This window comes from Zerene cesonia, chromosome 18, assembly GCF_012273895.1.
Source record: "Zerene cesonia ecotype Mississippi chromosome 18, Zerene_cesonia_1.1, whole genome shotgun sequence".
NCBI classification, from domain to species: Eukaryota; Metazoa; Arthropoda; class Insecta; order Lepidoptera; family Pieridae; genus Zerene; species Zerene cesonia.
Genome location: NC_052119.1, coordinates 1428251 through 1450831, shown reverse-complemented (window position 1 = coordinate 1450831; position 22581 = coordinate 1428251). Strand labels below are relative to the sequence as shown.

General features: G+C 32.8%; 1 protein-coding gene across 4 annotated transcripts in view; it reads left to right on the top strand.

Moving 5' to 3' along the window:
• LOC119833789 overlaps positions 1-21763 on the top strand; it is a 75139-nt gene extending 53376 nt beyond the window's left edge. For all 4 annotated transcript variants that reach the window (XM_038357968.1, XM_038357969.1, XM_038357971.1 and 1 more), the window contains exons 2-6: positions 14574-17022; positions 17837-18450; positions 18946-19252; positions 20072-20399; positions 20779-21763. In XM_038357968.1, the coding sequence (XP_038213896.1) occupies positions 14574-17022; positions 17837-18450; positions 18946-19252; positions 20072-20399; positions 20779-21181 (4101 nt within the window). In that variant the 3' untranslated portion in view covers positions 21182-21763. The remainder of the gene's footprint in view (positions 1-14573; positions 17023-17836; positions 18451-18945; positions 19253-20071; positions 20400-20778) is intronic.
• Positions 21764-22581: the final 818 nt, after the last annotated feature.

Genomic DNA, 22581 nt, shown 5'->3' with positions numbered 1-22581 from the left:
ATGACAGATTCGAAATTCAAATGTAATATTTTTTTATAATTAAGTGTAACAGTATTTATGGCCAGACTAAGTACTATGTAGTGATATTAGTAAGGATAAAAACGGATCCCAATGTAAGAGCGCGCATTACTCCGAAATTGATAGACCGATTGTTTGTTTATATTATTTGAATGTAAAATGCATTTCATTTTGATAGGTAAGGTATCTTGGAACAATGTTGATCATCTAATGTTGTCGTCTATTCTTTAAATTCAAATGTATAGAAGCAAGGCACCGTAACCATCAATTAATATTACGTTAACAGTTACCGAGTCGGTTATTTCTCACGAGCGGCTCAAATGGGTCGCAGCCAACTCGTTTGCGTTCCGTTCTCTGATGGATTAACATCCTATAGACTGATTCAATCTCCGAGACTGGTTATTACTGCGTATAGCTGCTAATCTATATATATATAAAAAAGTGGTGTTAGTTACACTACTTATACCTCAAGAACGGATTAACTGATTTGGCTGGAAATTTGTGCAGAGATAGCTTAGAACCAGGAGACGGACATAGGAGTTTTTGTTCCGGAAATTTCGCGGGAACGGGAGCATGCAAGGAAAACCCCGGGTCTATCTTTCCTGCGACTACGCGGGCAAAGCCGCGAGCGGAAAGCTAGTTTAAAATTAAAAGTTTTTTTCAACCGACTTCAAAAACGGAGGAGGTTACCTATTTGACTGTACTGTTTTGGCTTTGTTACCTCTGAACGTTCGGCTGGTGGAACCGATTTTGATGATTCGTTTTTTTATTTGGAAACTGTTGCTTCTCGTGTGGTCTCACTTCAATTTTATCTACTTAGTTCTGACGATTTGAAGGCGATTTTAATTTTTTTTTAAATATATTATTTAATTGGCATTGAAACCAAGGATGTATTTCCTCATAATAATGCGGGTAAATATAGAATTTCTTCCGGAAATTTGATTTTTATCACAGCTGTCATATTCTATTAATCGCCTAATTAAAAACTTGTAAAGAATGTTGTTTTCTTAGTGTCGTGTAAAAAGTAGACCTTTAATGAGTTAAGATCATTAAATTCAATACAGCAGGTGTAGGTTAATTTATTATAAAAACATACTCGTGCTACCTATTAAACCACTAATATAATTTACCAATACGCAGTACAAGCAGATGCTAAAACAACCATATATATGTACCTACACAAACGTACATGCTAAACTCTGAAATTGCTTTGCCGATATGGATTAAACTTGGCAAAAATATTGTATGTAACTCGATATGATTTTTATCACCCACGCGAACGGGAAGAAGGAAAAACCCGGGATTTAACTAAGCGAAGCCGCAGGCGGAAAGCTAGTGTAAATATGCAATTAAGAGAAAGTATAACGACGGTAGCATCCATAAATATGTACTTTTACTTTTTATTATATTTGGGTTGCCATAACAATGATCAACTTGTATTGTCTATGGTTTAACAATGTATGTAGGCGCGCCAAACGGTCGACGGTATTGATGTTTCATATGGGGACGTGGAGGGAATTTTTAATAATAAATATATGTAGTTTTAAAAAACTAAAACACAATCAACTAAATTGTCTCACTTGCTCTTATACGAATGTACTGTATCTGTTGATCCTTAGAACTAGACTTGTGTTGTCACCGATTCTTGATAAGTGTACAAAGTTTGAATTAAATCTGTCTTTTTGAAGTGGGTTCAAATTGAATCCAAAGATTCGGTTCGGTTTTTATACAAACATACATAAATAAAAGCATGTTTTAATATGAACTGTTTTATCTGTTATTGTTTAGAGAAATTTTAAAAATTCTGCCTTTTTCGGTATATATTATAGTTTTCCATCTGCCCTAAGTTTTTTATTAATTTATAGTTTAAATGTAATATGCTGACCTGCATTCGGCCAGCGTGGTCAAGGTAATAGGTATCATAAGGTCTCATAGAAGGCCTCTGTTCCTGCAATAGTTACTTACATTAGTGGGCTGAGTGTGGTCATGATGTTGAAATATGATGTTTAAAATAATGTAGTAAATTTTATCGAACACAATAAATTGCCGCCAATTTTTGACTGCTATGATGGCGGCAAGAAGTTTCCGATCGGGCCAAATAATAATATATAGCCAAAATAGGCGTGCCATAGGTAAGGGCTACGTCCAACAGTGGACAGACAAAGGCTGAAAAGAGAATTATGTATAAGTAAACATTGTAACAATTAAAAAATTCTAACAATAATACCATTAGGTTATTACTCACTTATATTCATAAGTTATATTTAAATATCTGTAACTATAACGTGTCTTATACCTCTCATAAAGCCGAAAACATGCTGTTTTATATCTATAGCTCTCACATACTTCTATCTCATTATTAGAACATTACAATAAAACACTCACTTAGTTGTGAATATTTAATTATACTAAAGAGGTATTAACAACACGCAAACGCTATTAACGGTTTACTCAATTATAATAATATATGTTATGTCAAATCAACTACATTAAAATTAACATTAATACAAAAGCTATAACCATAAATGCTATTTCATAAAAAAAAATAAAAATAAAAAACGGGTCATATTGCAAGGTTGTCTATAAAAAGTTTAATTTGGTCAAGTGTTCTGCAACATTGTTAAACAATTTCAAAATAAATACGACTATAGAGCAACAATCTTAAAAACACTATAAGGGTTAATTAATTCTAAATATCCACAATAATAATTTTAATGAAACTAGCTGCTCCCCGCGGTTTCACCCCCGTCAATCCGTATCCCGTAGGAATATCAGGCTAAAAAGTTGCGTATATGATATTCCAGTTGACCAGCTGTCTACGTACCAAATTTCATTGCAATCGGTTCAGTATTTTTTGCGTGAAAGAGCAACAAACACACACACATCCTTACAAACTTTCGCATTTATAATATTAGTAGGATAGTAGGATTAGTAGGAAGGATAGTAGGATAGCAATTTAATAAAAGAAATCGCTATATGTGTTCGAACAATAAGTACATTTATATTTCCTTGCTTCAATATAGTAATCAAAAAGTCATAAATAGCTGTTCATTCTAGTCTCATCAGACGTGATTACAATGATGTTCCAACTTGCACTTGAGAGGCATTTAACTAAAAATAACTGTAAAACAGACAAGTCAGTATTTTTTGCGTGAAAGAGCAACAAACACACAGACATCCTCACAAACTTTCCCATTTATAATATTAGTAGGATATTCAGGTAAATGCATTAATAGGTTTACAAATTCATAATCAGTGTAAAAAAAAAACAAAGAAAAAATTCTGTGAATCAAGTTCTTACAACGTTTCATGTACATGATCGAGCATTTAGTCCATCTAAACATACAAATTATAATCATGTTTATAAAATTTATCAGTTCAGTGTGGTAACAATATGTTCTTCCTAATTAGGTGTATAAGGAATCGGATCTACAAATAACATCAGTTTTATTATTTTATAGCCTAACCTTTTGCTTTTTGCTCACAAATTCTTTAAATTCATGCAAGCTATTTAAGAATGTGTCACAAAAAACTTCGCTTAAAGTGAGTTTATAAAAAAGCGCAGATGTGTTTGTTACAATAATTATATGATCAAAATATCCATGAAAAGCTTATCATATTGATATAAGCTTCAAATTCCAATCGTAATCTTAATAAAATATAGTATAAAAAAAGTAAAAAACACGCTACTAAAGAACCAACTAAATTTTTAATTGATCTTATTCATAGTATAAGTTAAGAAGAAATAATTTGATCCTGGCAATCCTTATCAGGATAACAATATTAACTCATTATATTATTGTCACCGATCCTTGATAAGTTTGAATAATATCTGTACGTTTTTAAAGTGGGTCGAAATCGTGTAAACATACAGGTGATGCTAATAAAAGCGTGTTAAAAAGGTTTTATTCTATCAAACACTTAATCTTTACAATTCGGCCCTTGAACACACGTAACAACCTCGTTAAAAATTAAACGGTTTTTTGCAACATTGAAAAAACTAAGTACCTTCTGCACGATTATGATTGCGTTTTTATGCTAAATACTTATAAAAAGGTATTTTTAAATTTATATATTTATACTCTGTCTTTTCAAACGTCTTAAAGAAGGAGGAGGTATTTCGAATTTTTGTTATCTATAACTTATAACCTTAGAACTTTCAACTTGCAACCGGTTTGGATGGTAATTTTTATTTATTTGAAAGCTGGTTTGAAATTTGGTCTAATTCTGATAATTTCATAAGCGGTTTACTTTTTTCTTAAAAATATATACATTTTTTTAATTTGAGTTAATTTGACAAATAACCTCAAATTCTTAAAAAAGTTTATTTCGTAATGTATGAATATTTTACCTACTTACTGCTGTATTATTTTTATCGACTTTCTCTTTAACACGACAGATTTGATCTGATTATTTTGATGTTGATAAAAAAAACATTTCCTGATTAGATATCGAAAATATGTCATATGTAATGTCAAAAACCTCACAACATTTATCAAGAGATCCTATAATAAAGATCTAGCTATTAGATTTAACAATTACTGGGCAACATTATTTATTATTAATGTTGTCCATTTAATTATTAAATTAATAAAAAAAATGTTGGTCAAATTTAAAAGAAAAAAATTTACTTAAGACTCGTATTCCCATATGAGGATAGATGCATTTTACACCATTGCACCACAGATAACATAAAACTGTATTAGTAATTGCAGTGTGGGTGTATATTAATATTATGTACTAAATTTATTTGTCTCCATTGAAACTCAAACCTTAAACAGTTTTTCACATTAGATATAATTTATACTAATAAAAGAAAAAAAAACAAATGGAGATTTATATTGCGATATTAATACGTAACTAGATTTATATTCATTTCTACAATTCGGCTATCATTTAAAACCATATGTGAGTGATTTATGACCGGTTTTAAATCGTCACAATCAACAAAACAGGTGAAGCCTTATTATATAACGTGTTAGTCATATGTGATTCATCAGACACCAATACGTGGGTTGATTCGTACATTGCTTATTTGGTAATCAAAGCTTATTTTATATTATAAAGAATGTATGTTATTTATTATTTTATTATAAAATGTTTTATATAATATTATCTCTTTAAATCCAAACATTAAACGCTCTTAATAGTGTTTGGATTTAAGAAGTATACTTGATTTAATTATGATTTAAACTAATATAAAGCTTTGAAGAGTTTGTTAGTTTGTTAGATTAGGGCATTTCAGGAAGTACTGTTTCAAATTTAAAGATTATTTATGTTGTATAGTTTATTTTTCGAGGAAGTCTATAGGTTATATATCATCATGTACGACGTGAGTGAGACCGCGGGGAACAGCTAGTTTTAAAATAAAAAAGATAAAAAAGGAAGACTTCTTATAAATTTCTCGTTGCTATAATTAAATGTGTACAAACTTTCGCATTTACAAGATCGTATGCTACGAATAGTTATTGTTTATATAACCAGTAGTAAACATGGCCCTTGTGAAAGCCAGTGAAAACCAGATCAAGCTAGAGTAGCTAGACTAAAAATTTCTGCCCATAAATATCGCGGGCTTTTCTAGTGACAATCTTGTTTTTTTCCTTCTAGATTATTCTCATACTTCACTGTTTTCAATTCATCTCTATTGCATATATTTAAATTCTGCCTGTTTGTTTATCTCGGCAAACAAAATAAACCATTAAGAACAGATCAGCATCTTTTGCATGAAAATTATGTACGTAAAGGCCAATATTAAAAAGACACTACTTGTATAAGTTTATTTAACATAAGTAATAATATATTTAAAATAAGTAATTCCATTTTAAAAAATGGTCACCGATATACTTGGTACCACCTTAAATTGTAAAATAAGACATAATGACACCAATTGCATAAGCAATACAGAGGGGATCATCTCAATCGGTCGAAAACCCACGGATTTATCGTGAAACTAAACCAAAAAAGCTACAGTCGAGTTGGGACCCGTTTTTGGGACGTAAGTTGTAAATGTCAAGACATAATTTCTACGAAACACGATTACCCAACCGACATTAAAATTCCATTGAAATTTGTATGAAGCCTTCATTCTTCAACAATACAATTTAATATTCCGTGAGAAAGCACTTCATAATTTCTTTCGTTCCCACAAACTAATAGAGGTGTAATGAAATGTTTGGGCTTGGACACCTAATTGTGACCACAATTCTTATTATATAATTGTGATAAAAATGCTTAATGGAGCTTTCTCGTTATTCCATGGACATTGATATACTTTTAGAGTTAAGAGAGTTATGTTTCCCATGGTTGAACAATTCGTGATAAATATTTTTTTTATTAAAAAATAAAAAAATGCGTTTTTTATCGTATTGAGACTAAAGTTTCACCTTGTTTTTCTTCAAAACTTTTATAAGATATATGTGTAAATAAAAACTAAAGAAAACATCCCAACTAATAATAAGTGATAATTTTATGGGCTAAATATTGATAAAAGTACTGAACGCAGTATAAACACAGTTTCATGGCTTTTTAGTTCACTTGGCTTAATTTTGGTTTTACCTAAATCCTTGACATTTACATCTACCTGTATTTGATATATACTAATATAAAAAATCTGAATTGAAGAGGACCATTTACAACATGATCCTACTAAAATTATAAATGCGATAGTTTTTAAGGATGTGTGTGTGTTTGTCGCTCTTTCACGCAAAAACTACTGAACCGATTGCAATGAAATTTGATACGTAGATAGCTCAACAACTGGAATAACATATAGGTAACTTTTTATCCCGATACTCCTACGGGATACGGACTAACGCAGGTGAAACCGTGAGGCGCAGCTAGTCATTTCATAATTGCAAACATTAAGAAGGTTTTCAATGAGTAATAACAATCATGATTTCATCCTTCTCCTCGCTATTAATCTTATTCTATCTTACAAATTTTTCCAACCAGATCATTATATTATGTGGTTGTACTTTATATTTAAATTTTTTAATACAATTTGAATTGATAAACGAATATATAGAAAATAGACGAAACATACTAGTTTTCACAACACAGGGAGTACTAATCTAGTGATTAGAGAATTGATTAATTGAGTATGAATTAGTAACAGTAGATAATAATCGTTTTGCTTTCATGTACCTATCATAATTATGATGGCAAAGAACTGTCGTGACAACATTTCATGGATTTTAATCTGCATCATCACATCAATAGCCATCGGACATTTATTCTGAATACTTATATTGTGAATTCGTTTTGTATTTTGAAAATTCAAAAGAGAATTCAGTTAGATAAATATACCTTTGAGTTTAAATGCCTTAAATGCAACTATCAGAAGCGAAGATCACTGCACGTTTCTTTGCTGTCTTATTTTACAAGAGCTTCTCGCCGCGGTTTCACCTATGGTCCATATATAACCTATGTCACTCAGTGACATTGCAGCTGTAATGGTGAAAGAATTTTTGAAATCGGTCTGTGGTTTTTGCGCGTAGTCGTTACAAACATACAAAAATACAAAAGTTTCCTCTTTATAATATTAGAGTAGATTACTAACTTATCTTTATCCAAACAAACAAATTTACCAACGAATGCAGCTACATTATGACTCAGTACTTCAGTTAATAGCGTCTAATTATAATTGAGATCCATTAATGAGTTTTGCCATCATATAATGGGCGCAGGTTTTTGGGCCGCGATGTGCGTAGTTAATTGCTTTAATTAATAACACGTGAACTAAACACATGAAGAACTAAGTTGTTGTATATATATAAATACAAAATAAATGTAAAACATACGTTTTTTTTTATATTGCACCAACGTATATATATTCTCAATACGACGTATTTTTTTTTATTTGGTTACTTAATAAATCCGCGGGATTTCAACGGATTTACGCGATTCTTTCTCATATTTGATATGAAATTGTTGTCATTAGGTCTCATTTTAGAATCAGGAATGGTACCTACTTTTCTTCCAAGAACGTTGGTGACCTTTTTGTAGGAAATGATTATTTTTCATGTATAGGAGGCAACTGAGTTAACGGTTCGTGTGATGAAAGGTGATCACCACTGTCTATAAACATTTGCAGGTGCAGACCCATAGCAAATCTGTACTTCATTATCAAGCTAATCATAAAAAAGCACTGACGCAACAAGTTTTACAAACTTTGTTGACTTTAAATCTTCTAAAAAAGTAAATTACATCGCTGACAACTTTTATTACAATATACCCCAAAAAATAAATTCGAAAGATCAATACAGCGAATTTAAATTGAATATTAAATTCGAATGACCATGAACTGGCGGCATATGCACAGTGATGTCATACTGGCCGGCATAAGAATGTTAATTTTTTTTCTCATTTTTCGAGAATCATTTCAAAACATTTGCATATCTTGAGGTCAATGTATGAAAAAAGCTACTGTTTTTTTTTCTTTATGTGTTATTCATATGTGAATAGCTTCGTTCGTGTGGGACCGGATTATATATGTATAAAACTTGTATCAGGCCAATTCGGTGTTAAATCGTGTGCAAAATAACAATTTAACTTCTATAGAAAGCTATTTGTTATATCAGAATATTTAAGAAAAGGATTTTGAAGTATTTTAAATTAGTATTACATACATTTTCAGTTCGTTCTCATCTTTAGAAGGAGTTTCTTTCTTCAATACATATAGAATAAATGTATTCCATTCAGATATTATGAAAGTTGTAACTTCAATTATTGAGTTTGTGTTGAATTAAAACATTAATTAAAATGTTCAATAGCTTTAAAATATAAAACACATGTGCGTATGTATTTCAAAATATTATTCGTTCGTTATTTATTATGTTAATTACAATAAAGCGAAACACGTACTTGACCCAGTATAAAACAATTAACAAAAAGTATTTGCACAAAACACATGTGTCCCACATCTATTGAGCCCCATAGGGGTCTTACACAATTACTTTATGTACATACAATGTTTAAACTTAAATTATTAAACATAATTAAAATTAGGACGAGGTTTTAATATGCGTTTAGATAAATATTTAATATTGTAGACGTTACGTAATAATAATAAAGTCTTTGTTGTATACCAAAATAAAATAACAGAGAAAACAGCACAAAAAGATATTGTACAAACGTTGTGTATGTTACATAGTAAGTTGCTATTTAATAATCTGTGTCCTACATTATAACGAAATTTTTTACCGAAATTGTCAAGCATCCTATTTTTCATTAACACGCTTCAACCGACTTCAAAAAATGGAGGAGGTTATTACATTCGACTGTATTTTCTGTGTTTGTTAACTCATAACTCCTTAGTAAGTGAACCGATTTTTAGTATTCTTTTTTTTATTTGAAAACTGCTGCCTGAATAATTACATAAGTTTCTCTTGCACTTGAACCTCCTTCGTTTTAGAAAACGTCGGTTAAAAAGTATTATATTCATCATAACTTTTTCATACACAATAGCGATGACTTTGGCTTATTTGTTTTCAATTCTTTATAAATGAAACTGAATATTTCAATGTTATTGTAATTTGTGATGAAGATTGGAGAAACTGACAATCGAGGCGGATACAACTCTGCCTATAGCTTTAAAGTCGATTATAAACGCTCTAGCCGTGCACCCCGGCTTTGCCCGTGGTACATGTATAGCATATTGCACTCGGGGATCATTTAATTCATATCCACCGGAGTTGAAGTAGTTCAGTAATTTCTGAGATTAACGCGTTCAAACAAACAAATTAATCAGGTTTATATCAATAGCATAGTTTTATATAATATATGGTATAGATATAAATTAGTTTAGATGGCGATGCAAAAGCACTTTTGAGAGTTTAATTCTAGTCTAGTCTAATTCTACAAAGGCTTACAAATCTAGTACTTTACAACACGATTCAGAGCGTCAATGACTTATATCATGTCAAATGTGAATTCATGTCATTTAAAAAGTACGGTTTGCATAGACAACGTTTTAGCCAATAAGTAACGGTTTATTTTGTATTCTGACTCTTGAATAAAATAACATTAAATACAACTTTTATTATACACATAATTGCTTAACTCAAATGAAGTATTCTTATTTACTAGACGCTCGGCCCGGATATCAAGATTCCTGTTTTATCCTAAGGGAGCATTTACTAGGGACAAAAAGTTTCCTATGTCCCCTTGGATCCTATGACCGAAGTCAGCATAACATGTCTGTACTTGAGAAATTTTCCTGAATCCTGCCTCGTGATCAAATTTTTTCTATTCTTTCAAAATTTCTCATTTATAAAGCATTTCAATGCTATAAAACTAAAAATTAAATGTCTGTACTTATACCAAATTTCATCAAAATCCGTTCAGTAGTTTTAGCGTCATTGACGGACGAACATCCAAACAAACAAACTGACAGCTATGACGTCACAATGTGGTGTAAAATCGTTCGTCCATCCTTATTTGAATCGCATATAAACACTTTATTACTAACAACAGAGTATACTTTAAAATTCGGGCCTCAAGTACCAACAATATACCATACATATAAACTCGTTTGATTCGTGTGTCGCCTCAATTTCACCGACGACGCCCTGAATACCACATTTCTATAGTTATTATTATCTAGTTGACCGCAACGTCCGACTTCTTAGTACTTCACACTTGCGAATGAATAAATGAATGTTTGTATCCATATCTATGTAGGTATAATTTAGACTTAAATATATTCTCATTATATGTATACAACTGGTAGAAAAGACTACAAAATCTTGCTACTGGACCTGTTACTATATGTTGCGACGGACTCCTTGTCAAATTTTCTTGAAAGTTCGTTTCGTAATATTCCAAATAACGGGAAATAAAATTATGAAATTTTACTTTTTTACTTATTTTTATATTCTAGCAACACAAGCAACAAAATATTAAAAACAGTTATTACTTCTGGTAACCATATTTTTCAATGACATGTGTCAAACTGTCTTGACAAATAACAACTCAAATTGTATTAACTGATTCTAAAAAAAGGGTCTAAGAGTGATTATTTTATAACATAAGTCATATAAATGTCAGATACCTAAATAAGCTACATTTTGTATGTAGTAAGAAATGAAAAATACTATTGTATTGAACAAGAGAACACCACACAACACATTTGGCCTGATCCCATTGCATTTACGAAACATTGATTCTAGAATAATCTCCCATGTATCACTCGAGGAATGCATAAATAAATGGCATGTTTACACTTTCAATTGATGTCGCTTTACGGTATACATTACTGCATACATGAGAAAAATTTAACGTGCCCTTTCTACATTTCAAACTGATGCAGCTTTGTAATACAATTGATTAAATGACATCGCAACTAAGATAGAACTTTAACGAACTCATACCAAAAATACAGGACAATCATTTCTAACCCAAATCGTTAAATCCTACACAATACATTGCGTAATTAGAAGCCCATCAAAACAGGTACTTCAGCATTTCAATACAGCTTACGCAATGTACAACAATCTAGTTTATCGGATCGGATCTCGTTCGTTCACCTCACAAGATGGTACAATGGATCTATCATAATGGGATGGCCTTGCTGTGAGCTGGATGTATCCGTGTATTGTACATCTATAATTGGCTCAGCAATATAATTAAGCGTCTATAAGTTTGAATGCAAATTAACTAGCCCTTTAATGTACCGATGTGTATAAATTATTGTGCTGTCTGTTTATAATGTTGAAATTAAATTTTCTTCAACTTAACAATACCTTTTACCATAAGTAATTACATTACTCATATTACTTTGGAGGCGTCCATTAATAAAAGGTCCTTCTTTATTAAAATTGATCAAAATGACATGTTTTACGCCACAGAACTTTCAAGCCTTTAACTTAAAAGCTTATGTATACATGCAATATGAATAAATTTATATTTATAAGCTGCAATTATTTTGGTCTATAAATAACTCTGTTCCATTTAATAAAAAATAGAAAAATAAAAGCCCCTAAATTATTTTAATTTTATAAAATATATACTGTTATTTACCTACTTTACGTAAGACAAGTATCATTGCAAGGCATAACTAGTAGTTCAATAAATAAACATTACATATTATCTCTTTACTTTCGCTTTGTGAGCCATTGTTGGCCATTTCACATACAAATCAAATATTTGAAATATTAAACAATAGTGTTGTAATGTTCAGAGAAAAATCAGGTTTTATTAATGTTACGTATGCTTGATATCCGTTTTCCGGTACCAATTTTTTACATATAATATTTACCGCCAAATGACAAAAATTTCCTATTAAACACAAAAAGATGTCACGTCACTTGAAAGCCCAAGGAGTTATTGAGTAATAAAACCAAAAAAAACCAGACGAATTGAACACCTCATCTTATTGGGACTTTGGTTTTAAATGTCAAATGTTTGTACATAAGAAATTTAGATGGGTGACTTTATCAGCAAGTGGTGAAATTGACCCTAAAGTTTATAAATTTGTTATTCTGCTCGATATTTGAACTATTTTAATCGCATTTCAGGTTTTCTTTATTCGGCTGTCAGTTTCGTCTAAAAAATCTTGCATTCTATATTACTTTTGGTACATAATATATTGGTGCTTCTAAATATAATAATGTCTTATAAACTTCAGCCTATCATAAATGTCGGTTCGGTAGTGGAATCGTGAAAGCGGAACAAACCGCTTTCGTATTGATATTATTCTTTAGGATATTATGTTAAACTCCATGTGCTAAGATGCTTTTGGTTAACACTTGCAATATATTAATCCATTATGTAAATATTAACAATACGAAAGTCTTTCGTTTACCTGTTACGCTTTCACGGTATTTCGATGAAATTGATATGATAATAGTTTGAGGCAAATGCAGATTTTTTATCAACAATCCATAAACTTTAGAATTGAGAAAGAAACGGAAGAAAGAGTTGTTTTATCCTTGTTTATCACAAATTTTATGCACAAACTGCGTCTCGTTGAAAAACGGTAAATAAGAGTCCAACAATGTGGTCACTTTTTTTTTCAATGAACTAAATGTATGTGGCCAGACAAGGAACGTGAACTTTCTTTTTTCTTTGTGGTGTTGCAAAAAGAATATTTTAGGCACGCGTTCCTTATTCAAAAGATATTCTTATTATATTCTTACTCGATAAAGAGGTTGATATTGTGTTGAAAAATTTTAACTGGCCAATGAAATAAGTGCCGCGTTTTAACTCACAACTCCATTTAAAAAAATGCATTTCACTATTAATAAGAATATGTGTATGAATTTCCTTATTATTATTATTATAAATTATTACCGACTCCGCGATATAAATGTTATTGAATTATTTTGTAACAGGCATTATCTAATACTTATGTAATATAATAAAAACTATAAAAGATCGTCACCCATCCCATACTAACCGGTTAAACGGCTACTTGAATACAAAGAAAGTAAAATAAACACAGGCTATTTGTTCAAGAAATACGTTGTCAACACTTGCGTGTGATTTCTAATACACCTGAGCATCCTGACGAAAGTAAGTCTCAAATTACTTCGTCATTATATTATGACATTAATTTTTTATTTATTTGACGTATGACATTAAAAAAATCACTTCATGTATGCTTAATATGCATTAATCTATATTATTAAATAGGTTCTGAAAGCACATCTCATAGTAAACACAACACACATATATATAATATTTAGATACACATGTTAAGATATTTCGTTTTAAAAATACACACCAGTGCTATACATATGATAAATATAGCAAATGTAGGCAAAATTATATAGAAAAAGAACCTGCCAAGTGCGAGTCGGACTCGCATACCGAGGGTTCCTTACAAACCTGTTTTATTATATAATACTACAAAAATTTCATGACTTTTGCTAGTTTTCCTTAATGTGTTCTGTAAGACGTTGCTTCGGTGCGGTTTTTGTGGTTTTGATGCTCTCGCGTGTGTTAAAAATTTGCAGCAGTAACGGATGTGTCCTTTGATTGCGCCCGTTTATAAGTTTGTTTTTTTCTTGACTTACGGAACCCTAAAAATCGTTCGCAATCAATTAATTTAATGCAAACATCTGTTTGATAACGCAATGAAAAACTAAAGGTACAAGTAACAACATAACAATTGATTGTGTTTAATGATAGGGAACATTGCTTTCCTTTATTACGCAATTATTATTGGTATATTATAGTTATTATACGCACATGATCGGTTTTATAACAGACGGTAATAAGTGAAGAAAATCTTGATTGGCAGCATAATGCATCATAGTTAACGATTCATCTACTTAATACTTGCACGCTAGCATGTTACGAGGTAGTCTTAGAATATGTTATTAATAAACACCCAATTCAAACTTTTATCTAAGATTTCGCGCTTTGTGTAATCGCTAAACATATCCAATAAAAAGCAAGACAAGCGATTTAAATTTTAACGACAGTTATATTCAAATATGCAAATTTAATTACTAAACGATGCATGCTCCCATTGGCATTGCATCCCAATCGAGCGATGCAAATCACAATGAAAGTTTGCAGTGACTGATTGGTTCTTGTTTTTTTCTTTTCAGAATGCCAGTTATGTGATCAACAGACGCTATTCGCGGAGCAAAATGTCACCCGTCTGCCACAACTTCGTACAGAATGCGTGGAAGAAAGATTTTTGCTCTAACTGCTTCAAATCACGTGAAGAACACGTTAAGCAAGAGAAGACATCGGACGGTAGTAAATATTTAGCGACTCCATTCCAAAACAGAAGCACATTCTTTAAGAAGACCCCACCAAGTATTCTTAAAATTCATTCGAAGAAAAGGAGCAAACGTAACGTACGATTTCCGGAAGAAGTATGCAGTGTTATAGGATATGGAGGTGACGATTGGTCTGATGGAGAAGAATTCGAGGTCTCCGAAGACAACGACGTAGATGATACATTCCCAGACACTGAAGAGGAAAGAGAGCTACACAGAATAACGAAATCTAACACGGATTTTAACACAGTAAAAGCTAACTTGCTAGGAGATTCAGTTGCAAAGTCTTACACATCGTTAATGCTAGGTAAAGTACAAACAGACTCTGACGGAAAGAAGAAAACTTTAATGGTGTCAGTTACCCCGTTTGGACAAGATAACAAGAACTCCCCTATCAAAACACACGTTCGGAAACCTGCTGTCATTAACGTTAGTGACCCTCCCACCGAAGAGACATCAAGTAATTATAAAACGAATATCATTCTCTCTACTTACATTAAAGAATCTGAAACAATTATAACAACAGAAGGTGTTAAGTCGTCCGATACTATTTTATGTACAGAAAAGTCGTTACTTGAAGAAATATCGGAAACTTTACAACAAAATAGATTAGGTGGTACTGACTTAAACTTATCACAGAACAATAACAAACCAACAGTCGTTGAAGAAAAAATTAAGGAAAGCATGCAAGATGACTTTGAGAAAAAAGAGACGTCTGAAACTAAGAAGAATGGTATTGTAAGAAAATCACCGTTACCTAAGACGCAAGAGAGACCAAAAGTAAACCTAAGTAGATCCGAATTTAAGTTTTGTAAGATAAACATTGAAAACAGCAGTGTTGATTCGGCCGTCAGTACATCGAATTCAACCGCTAACAACTCATTCACGTCTGACGACGAAAGTTTCAGTGGAAGAACTGACTCTGATAATGATGACAGCGGCCACTTCTCCGAGACACATAAATGTGAAGAAACTGTTAAAATCAAGGTATTTAACGAAAGCGATAAAAACATTAAAATGTCACCTATAGGACAGGTGAGAAAGGTAGATGGGCAAGCCCATAGTGGATATTCAACATTCCAAAGTCCTATTATAGATATGCCACCTATCATTCCACAACAAGAAGCGATTTTCTCCGCGGAAGCAAGTCGAGAACTAGCTGGGGAACCCGATGGAAGAGCGGACCCTGATGAAACTGAAGCCCCAGCCCTACCAAAAAGCCCGGTTCCTACTATGGACCCTCGTCCATCATTCCTACATGGTATGATCACTGATATAATGCCGTCGAAACCGGTCGTACCAGAAAAGCCCAAGCTTCCTGTAAAACCAGCTATAAAACAAACGACCAAAAAAAGTAATACTGCAATGCAAAATATTATGCAAACAACAAAAAAAGCCGAGGAGAAAGTTATGCGACTAGCAAATGAGGATAGGAATGATGAATTGTGCGAAGACAGATCGGATGCTATATATTACGCAAAGCCGGTATTGACCAAACAAGATAGTGACACTTCACTTAGCAGTATGTGCAAAAGGAAAGCACCGACCCCACCTTTATCCCCAACTGAGGAGTTTTCTAATAATATTTACCAAAGAAACGCAAACGGTTTCATGAAGTCTGACTCACCGGTCGTTCGCGAAATGGAAAAACGCGAGAGGGCCATTATGTCATCTTCCCCAAAACAAAAACATTCAAATGAGTCCGACCTTTCCAAATGTGATATTCCTGAGCCGGCGCCCAGGAGAAACATTTCGTTATCCCATGACAATTTACTTTTAGACGAAAAGCGGAAAGGAAAGCTAAAGTTCTCGATCAAAAAATTATTACGCATCGGGTCTTCTAAGGACCTAGATAAAAAAGAGCTCAGCGTGCCAACCGTCACTAAAATGATGACTAAAACTGAAGATATTTACGATTTGACACCAAAACCGAAGCCGCGGCTGGTGATCATACATCCTCTGGATATTAACGGATCGAGTGTTGAAGTTGTGAAATCGAATTGCGAGGCGTCAGACAACTTGAGGCGGCTGAGTCACGACGATGTGTCGTCGATATACAGCGTCTGCAGTTCCGCGACAGATGACATGCCCAAGGTTGTTAACAAACCGCCTCCGCCTCCGAGGTTATCGAGTGAAGACTACAAAAATACGTCCAATGTTCCCAAACCAGCGAGACCGCCACCTCCGAAATCTATCGCCTTACAAAAGAAACAAAAACAGCAGACTTGGACAGCCACACCTACAAACGCTGACAACATTTATGCTAATTTAGGTAAGTCACGATTACATAGCAGGATAATAAATTAATGCAAAGGAAATATTTTAACGACGTCCATAAATCCAATCTGTAAACATGTATCTACAGTTTACATAATTTCCAATCAAACTTAACACATTAATTATTATTAACCGACATTTGCAAAGAATATTTTCACTCTTATATTTTCATAATTAATAAACGGTATCGTTGTCATTCGTGCAATGAGTAATATTCGTTGAATACAGTAATTATTGCTACCTAATTAGCCTCAGTCGATCATTATTTCATGTAAAATACTACATGTTCACATTCTTAAAAATAGATTTGCATTTTAATTGAAATGCTTCGACATACTGTATTTTTTATTGCTTGCTAAAGAGATTTCGCTAAAAAAACTATTAGTACTTGAAGCTGGGATATAAGTGATGTCATTACAGTGACCTCGACTGGTAAATGATTTTATGCGCCTTTGACATTGACTGCAAGCGCTTTTTGTACTACTAAGCTAAATATGGTCCTATAAGATATTTCAATATAACAATTTTTATTCGAATTTGCCATAAAATATAATAAAAGTCATATTTCAACAAATGCATGGAGGTCTTACTAGGACTTATAAACAATTATTTTATGTTACTAAGAGCATATTTAAAACTGAAATTCCTGGTTTCAATTTATTCGAACCGTTTCCTTGATTCAGTTCATATTACAAAGCACACATAGACACTCAGTTACACATATATATTGTGTATTACAACCATATCATCATGTGTTTTAATAATAAAAATGTATAAATAATGTACTTAATGGTACGTAATATTTCCAGGGGAAATAAGATCAGCGCTCGCACCAAGAAAACCAGAAAGGACAGCAAGCATGCGCGAACGGGAAACGCAATTGGAATTGCTCAAACGCAGATCACCCATAGATGATGACAAAGATGATATTGATGATGGACCACAAGAGCTAGTGCAAGCCACTAACGAGCCAGTAATCAACAGCTACGACGATGTATATAACACCGGTAAATACGATGAGGAAAACTGCGACTCAGCTAAAAATAGTGACAGCGATTATGAATACGTGAACCACGCACGCTCCAGCTCGCCGGAATGCGACTCCGCCATAAAGCCAAGAGAAGAACGCGCAGAACGCAAGACCGAGACGGCAGAGTTCCCTAAATACAACTTTCGCTCGTCCCTGCCGTACTGTGGAAGCGAGACCGAATCAGAAATATACTCCCCATACAGCTTCTATAGCTCGAACGATAACATGGACAATTCAAACAACGAAGATTATCAGTCGGACATGACTCCCAAGACCACGACAAACAAATTACGCGTCAGGAAGGGCAGAAGCGTGGTCCACAAGAACTTGGAGGATAATTACGGGGCCGTGGTCATCGCGAATCACGAAGCGCTTGCGCAGGTCTTGGAACAGGTAATTTTCTAGTAATTCGTATAATTTTCTCCTAAACTCGCGTTTGACGCAACATTTGCGGTGTAAGTGAATAGAAATTGGATCGCTTTTAGATAGGTAACTTACATAAAGGTGGTTTATTGTTTAGATCAATTTGAGAACGTTACTTTTAGCTTTTTGGTTTTTGAAGGATAAATGAAAGTTGAAGTAAATATTTAGATTTGGTACATTAATAATAAAAATTTAGGTAAATCTACGAGTACTAAGAAGCTTCAAAAATTTAAAGAATAATCACACTAATATTATAAATGTGAAAGTTTCATTGTTTGAAGTTTTGTGCATCAATCACGCTGAACCTACTGCATGGATTTTGATGAAATTTGGTATAAAGACAGGATAGAATTTTTATCCTAGTCCTTAATCCCGTCCCGTCTAGTCCTTTATAATTGTATGATGTATTGCCGAGTTATTTGAAAATATATCAGCATAAGGTAAACTATTCAAATAATACTTCAGGTACAACAAAGCGCAGCCATGCAACCCTCACTCCGTGGCCTGAAGGCGTGCACCAACTTACGCTGGAACGACTTCTCAATCCAACAAAAGCACACCAAAGCTGGCAAACGTTTCTTCTACCCAGCGGTGTGGAACTCTAACCAAGGGCCAGTTAACGTGACCCTGATGGTGCACAAGGAACACATGGGCTCGCAGATGGTCTGCCAATCGGTACAACCACACACGTTGAGCTTAAACGCGATTACGGAGTTCTGCGATTTGGTGCCGTTACAGCAGTTCGAAGAGGACGGAGAGGATCTAGTTCAAGGTATGTTTTTGAAAGAAAGAAAGTCACAACTTAAAAAAAATAACATGGCAATCGGGTAAGACTCAGCCATGCTGTTGAACTCGCATTTTTTATAGTATTTTCTAATCTGTAGACACTCTGTAGAGTTTTAGAATATCGTAGGTTTATTGTTACAAATTTCCTATACGTAAGTACAGCACAAAAAAGAGCTTTTTCACATATTATTTCTGTTTTAATTATAGAAATCTTTATTGAATTATATATCTAAATCTAAATATATCCGTTGCATAAAGTAGATCATGCTTAAAATAGATGCTAGGGTGCATCCCTTCTGTGACATATATAGGTATATTTATAACGCTTATATATAGCTGGCTTAAAGGTTCTTTGAAAATAGCGATATTCCAATAAGATACATGCGTTTAGTTTTCTTTTTTCTGCACTGGTTCCATTATTCCTTCGATATGCAAAATTTACCTGCCGTATGCGTGAATAGGAACTAAGATTAGAATTTATATAAGCAAGTTTTCCAGTTCAGGGTTAATAAAATATTATTAACCCGATTTTATTAACTTCTTTATATATTTGTAGGTTTTTTAGGTTTTTAGGTTTAGGCCGACTTTTAGGCTCTCTTAAAATAATTTCTTGGCCTTCTCTTATTATTCATATAAGTATTTTCTGGATTATATAATTTCCCTGTGTAAACTCAGACTAAGAGCAAGTGAAAAAATTTTTTAAATATTGTTTAAGGGTGTTTCTTTCTGATTCCACAAAGTTTTGTGCTCAGTATTGTCTTTCATACCAAAAGTTTATTATTAATTTCTCATTTACTTCTTTCAGCTACCATAGTTGTATTGGCCCACGCACACGCAGACACCATCCATTCCTATGGCGAACACCTCCACACAGCCGGCCTCACAACAAAAGAACACCAATTGGTTCAAACCGAACAGATCCATGAAGCAATCTTCATGATGCTCCAGATCATCATTGGGCTGAAGTGTCTCCAAGCAAGAGGCGTGGAGGAAGTACCAGAGACATTGACATCGTTCATAGTTTTTAAAGAAGCGAATATGTGCAGCGCTAACACATCGGCATCTGAGGACAGACTGAACTCTCTGTCAGCCCCAAAGACGAACTGTTACGGCAGATTGTGTATTTTACAAGGGTATGTGTATATTTACTATTTTTTTAATCAAATCTGTATATAAATTAAATCAATAAGTTGCTGAGCAAATTATAGAATAGGTTGCTCAGTAACTTTCAGGAAGTTTTTAATATTAATAGAAGTTCTCTTTCTACATTTACAATGATATATCGCATAGCAATAAATCAATATAAATCATTTTCGTCGTGTACAGTTGAATAACATTTCAGAAGAAGGATAATATATTTAACACATACATGGATATCTACCATCATCGTTATTAATTTATAGACACCACTTGGACTATTCTAATGTTAAAACAATAGAATCTACATTTTTAGCGGATTTCTTATAAGTTTTTTTTTTATATTGAGAAATAATAATACGTATTTTCTTTCAGACTAAGCGACGAATGCAGCAAATCAGATGACGAAAACCTATCTTCATTATGTAAATGTGCGATTAAAGCACTTGAAATCCTGCTCCCGGGAGAAAAACTATCACCGCTCCTAAAAGAAGTACTACAGGAAGAACGCGCGGTATCATTGAACCAAGCGAAATCTGTCCTCGAGTTTATGCTTTGGGGCCCGCTAGATGTGGTTCAAGGAGTGCCTGTAGATGAAAGAGAACTATCGCTTCAAAGATGGCTGGATCTAGAGAGAGCCACAGTTTTACACGGATTAGTGCGAACGAGGATACAACTGAATGTTTTCGAACAGTTACATTTAATGTTCTTAGTACGATCTACCGCTAAGGCAATGTGTGACGCGTCGGTGTTGCTAGAAAAGGCGACTGTGTATTAATAGCTTTACTTTGAAAGGCATGTATTTGTTTTTTTTTAAATGGCGTTCCATTTTTAAACAAATACGGGGCCGGATTAATAGTTAGTGTAAGATTATATTTAGTTATTGGGCACCCGATAGGTAAACATTTTAGCAGTCCTTTTTATTTATTGGCAATCTTGTTTATTTAAAATTTGAATTATTGACGTTGGCTGCACGCACTTAAAACTAACCGCTTATATCCATATTAAAAGACGAAAAGATAAAATTAATTTAGCTACGTTTAAAACCTGTGTAGCATTCAACGTCGAAAGTACGAAAATATGTCACTTAAGAATACAGACTATAAATTATTACATAGATAAAAAATATCTTCATGAAATTTCAAAATTGTCTTGCCATAACAGGACTGGCTATCACCACAAAGTGCCAACGAATCTTGTACTGATACTCAACAATCGGTGCCTTGTATTATATACACTAACATAATTGTAAATGCATGTATTTATATGACTTAAATCTAGCGTACAAGCGACTCCTATAGTTCAAATAATTTTCATACTTGTATTAATTTTTATCGAATAAAAACATACGTATAACTTATTTGTGTTTTTTTTTGTCAATTTCTATTGTTATTTATAAAGAACGATCAACAACAAAATATAGATCAAGGAAACTCGTGTGATAGATTTAACTTGAAATCAAAATAAAATAAAAAAAACGTTGGATAAGGTCTTAAAGAAGCTTTAAAGTTAAATTATTTAATACTTTAGATTCTTGTGAAAATTTTTCTATTTCTATACAAGAAAGTCGTGTTGGTTACACAACTTTTACCACAAAAACTGCTGAACAGATTGTTATTTACATTTTATGTATTTTGATTTGGTGGATTTGCCTACTGTTAAATAGGTTACAACAATAGAGTATAAATAGGCGAGCGGCTAGTAAAATAATAATAAGATATCCAGATATTAGCGGTCATGTATTTGTATACTACATTTTATTTAAATTATTGTGCACGAATTACTTGAAAACCAATATAGAAATTGTGATGAATTTTTTGAAACATTAATTTTATTGTTCTGTAGTAACATTATAAAGAGGGAAGATTTACTCTTCGTTTGCTACGATTCCAATAAAAACTGATGGGCCAATTTCGAACATTTTTTCACCAGCAGAACGCTTTATTATTCCCGAGTACATATTTTATTTTGCTTAAGCCGAGTGAACCCATATGGAGCCTAGAAGAGATATAAAATAGTAAAACAATAAAAATTAATTATTCATCAATCAAGCAATCAATTTTGATTTTCTTTTGCCCCCCTTTTTATTTTATTTTACATGATATCTATCTTGCTCATGAATCGCTTTATATTAAACTTATTCTAAAGATCCAAGCCTACATACACTTTTTATAAAAA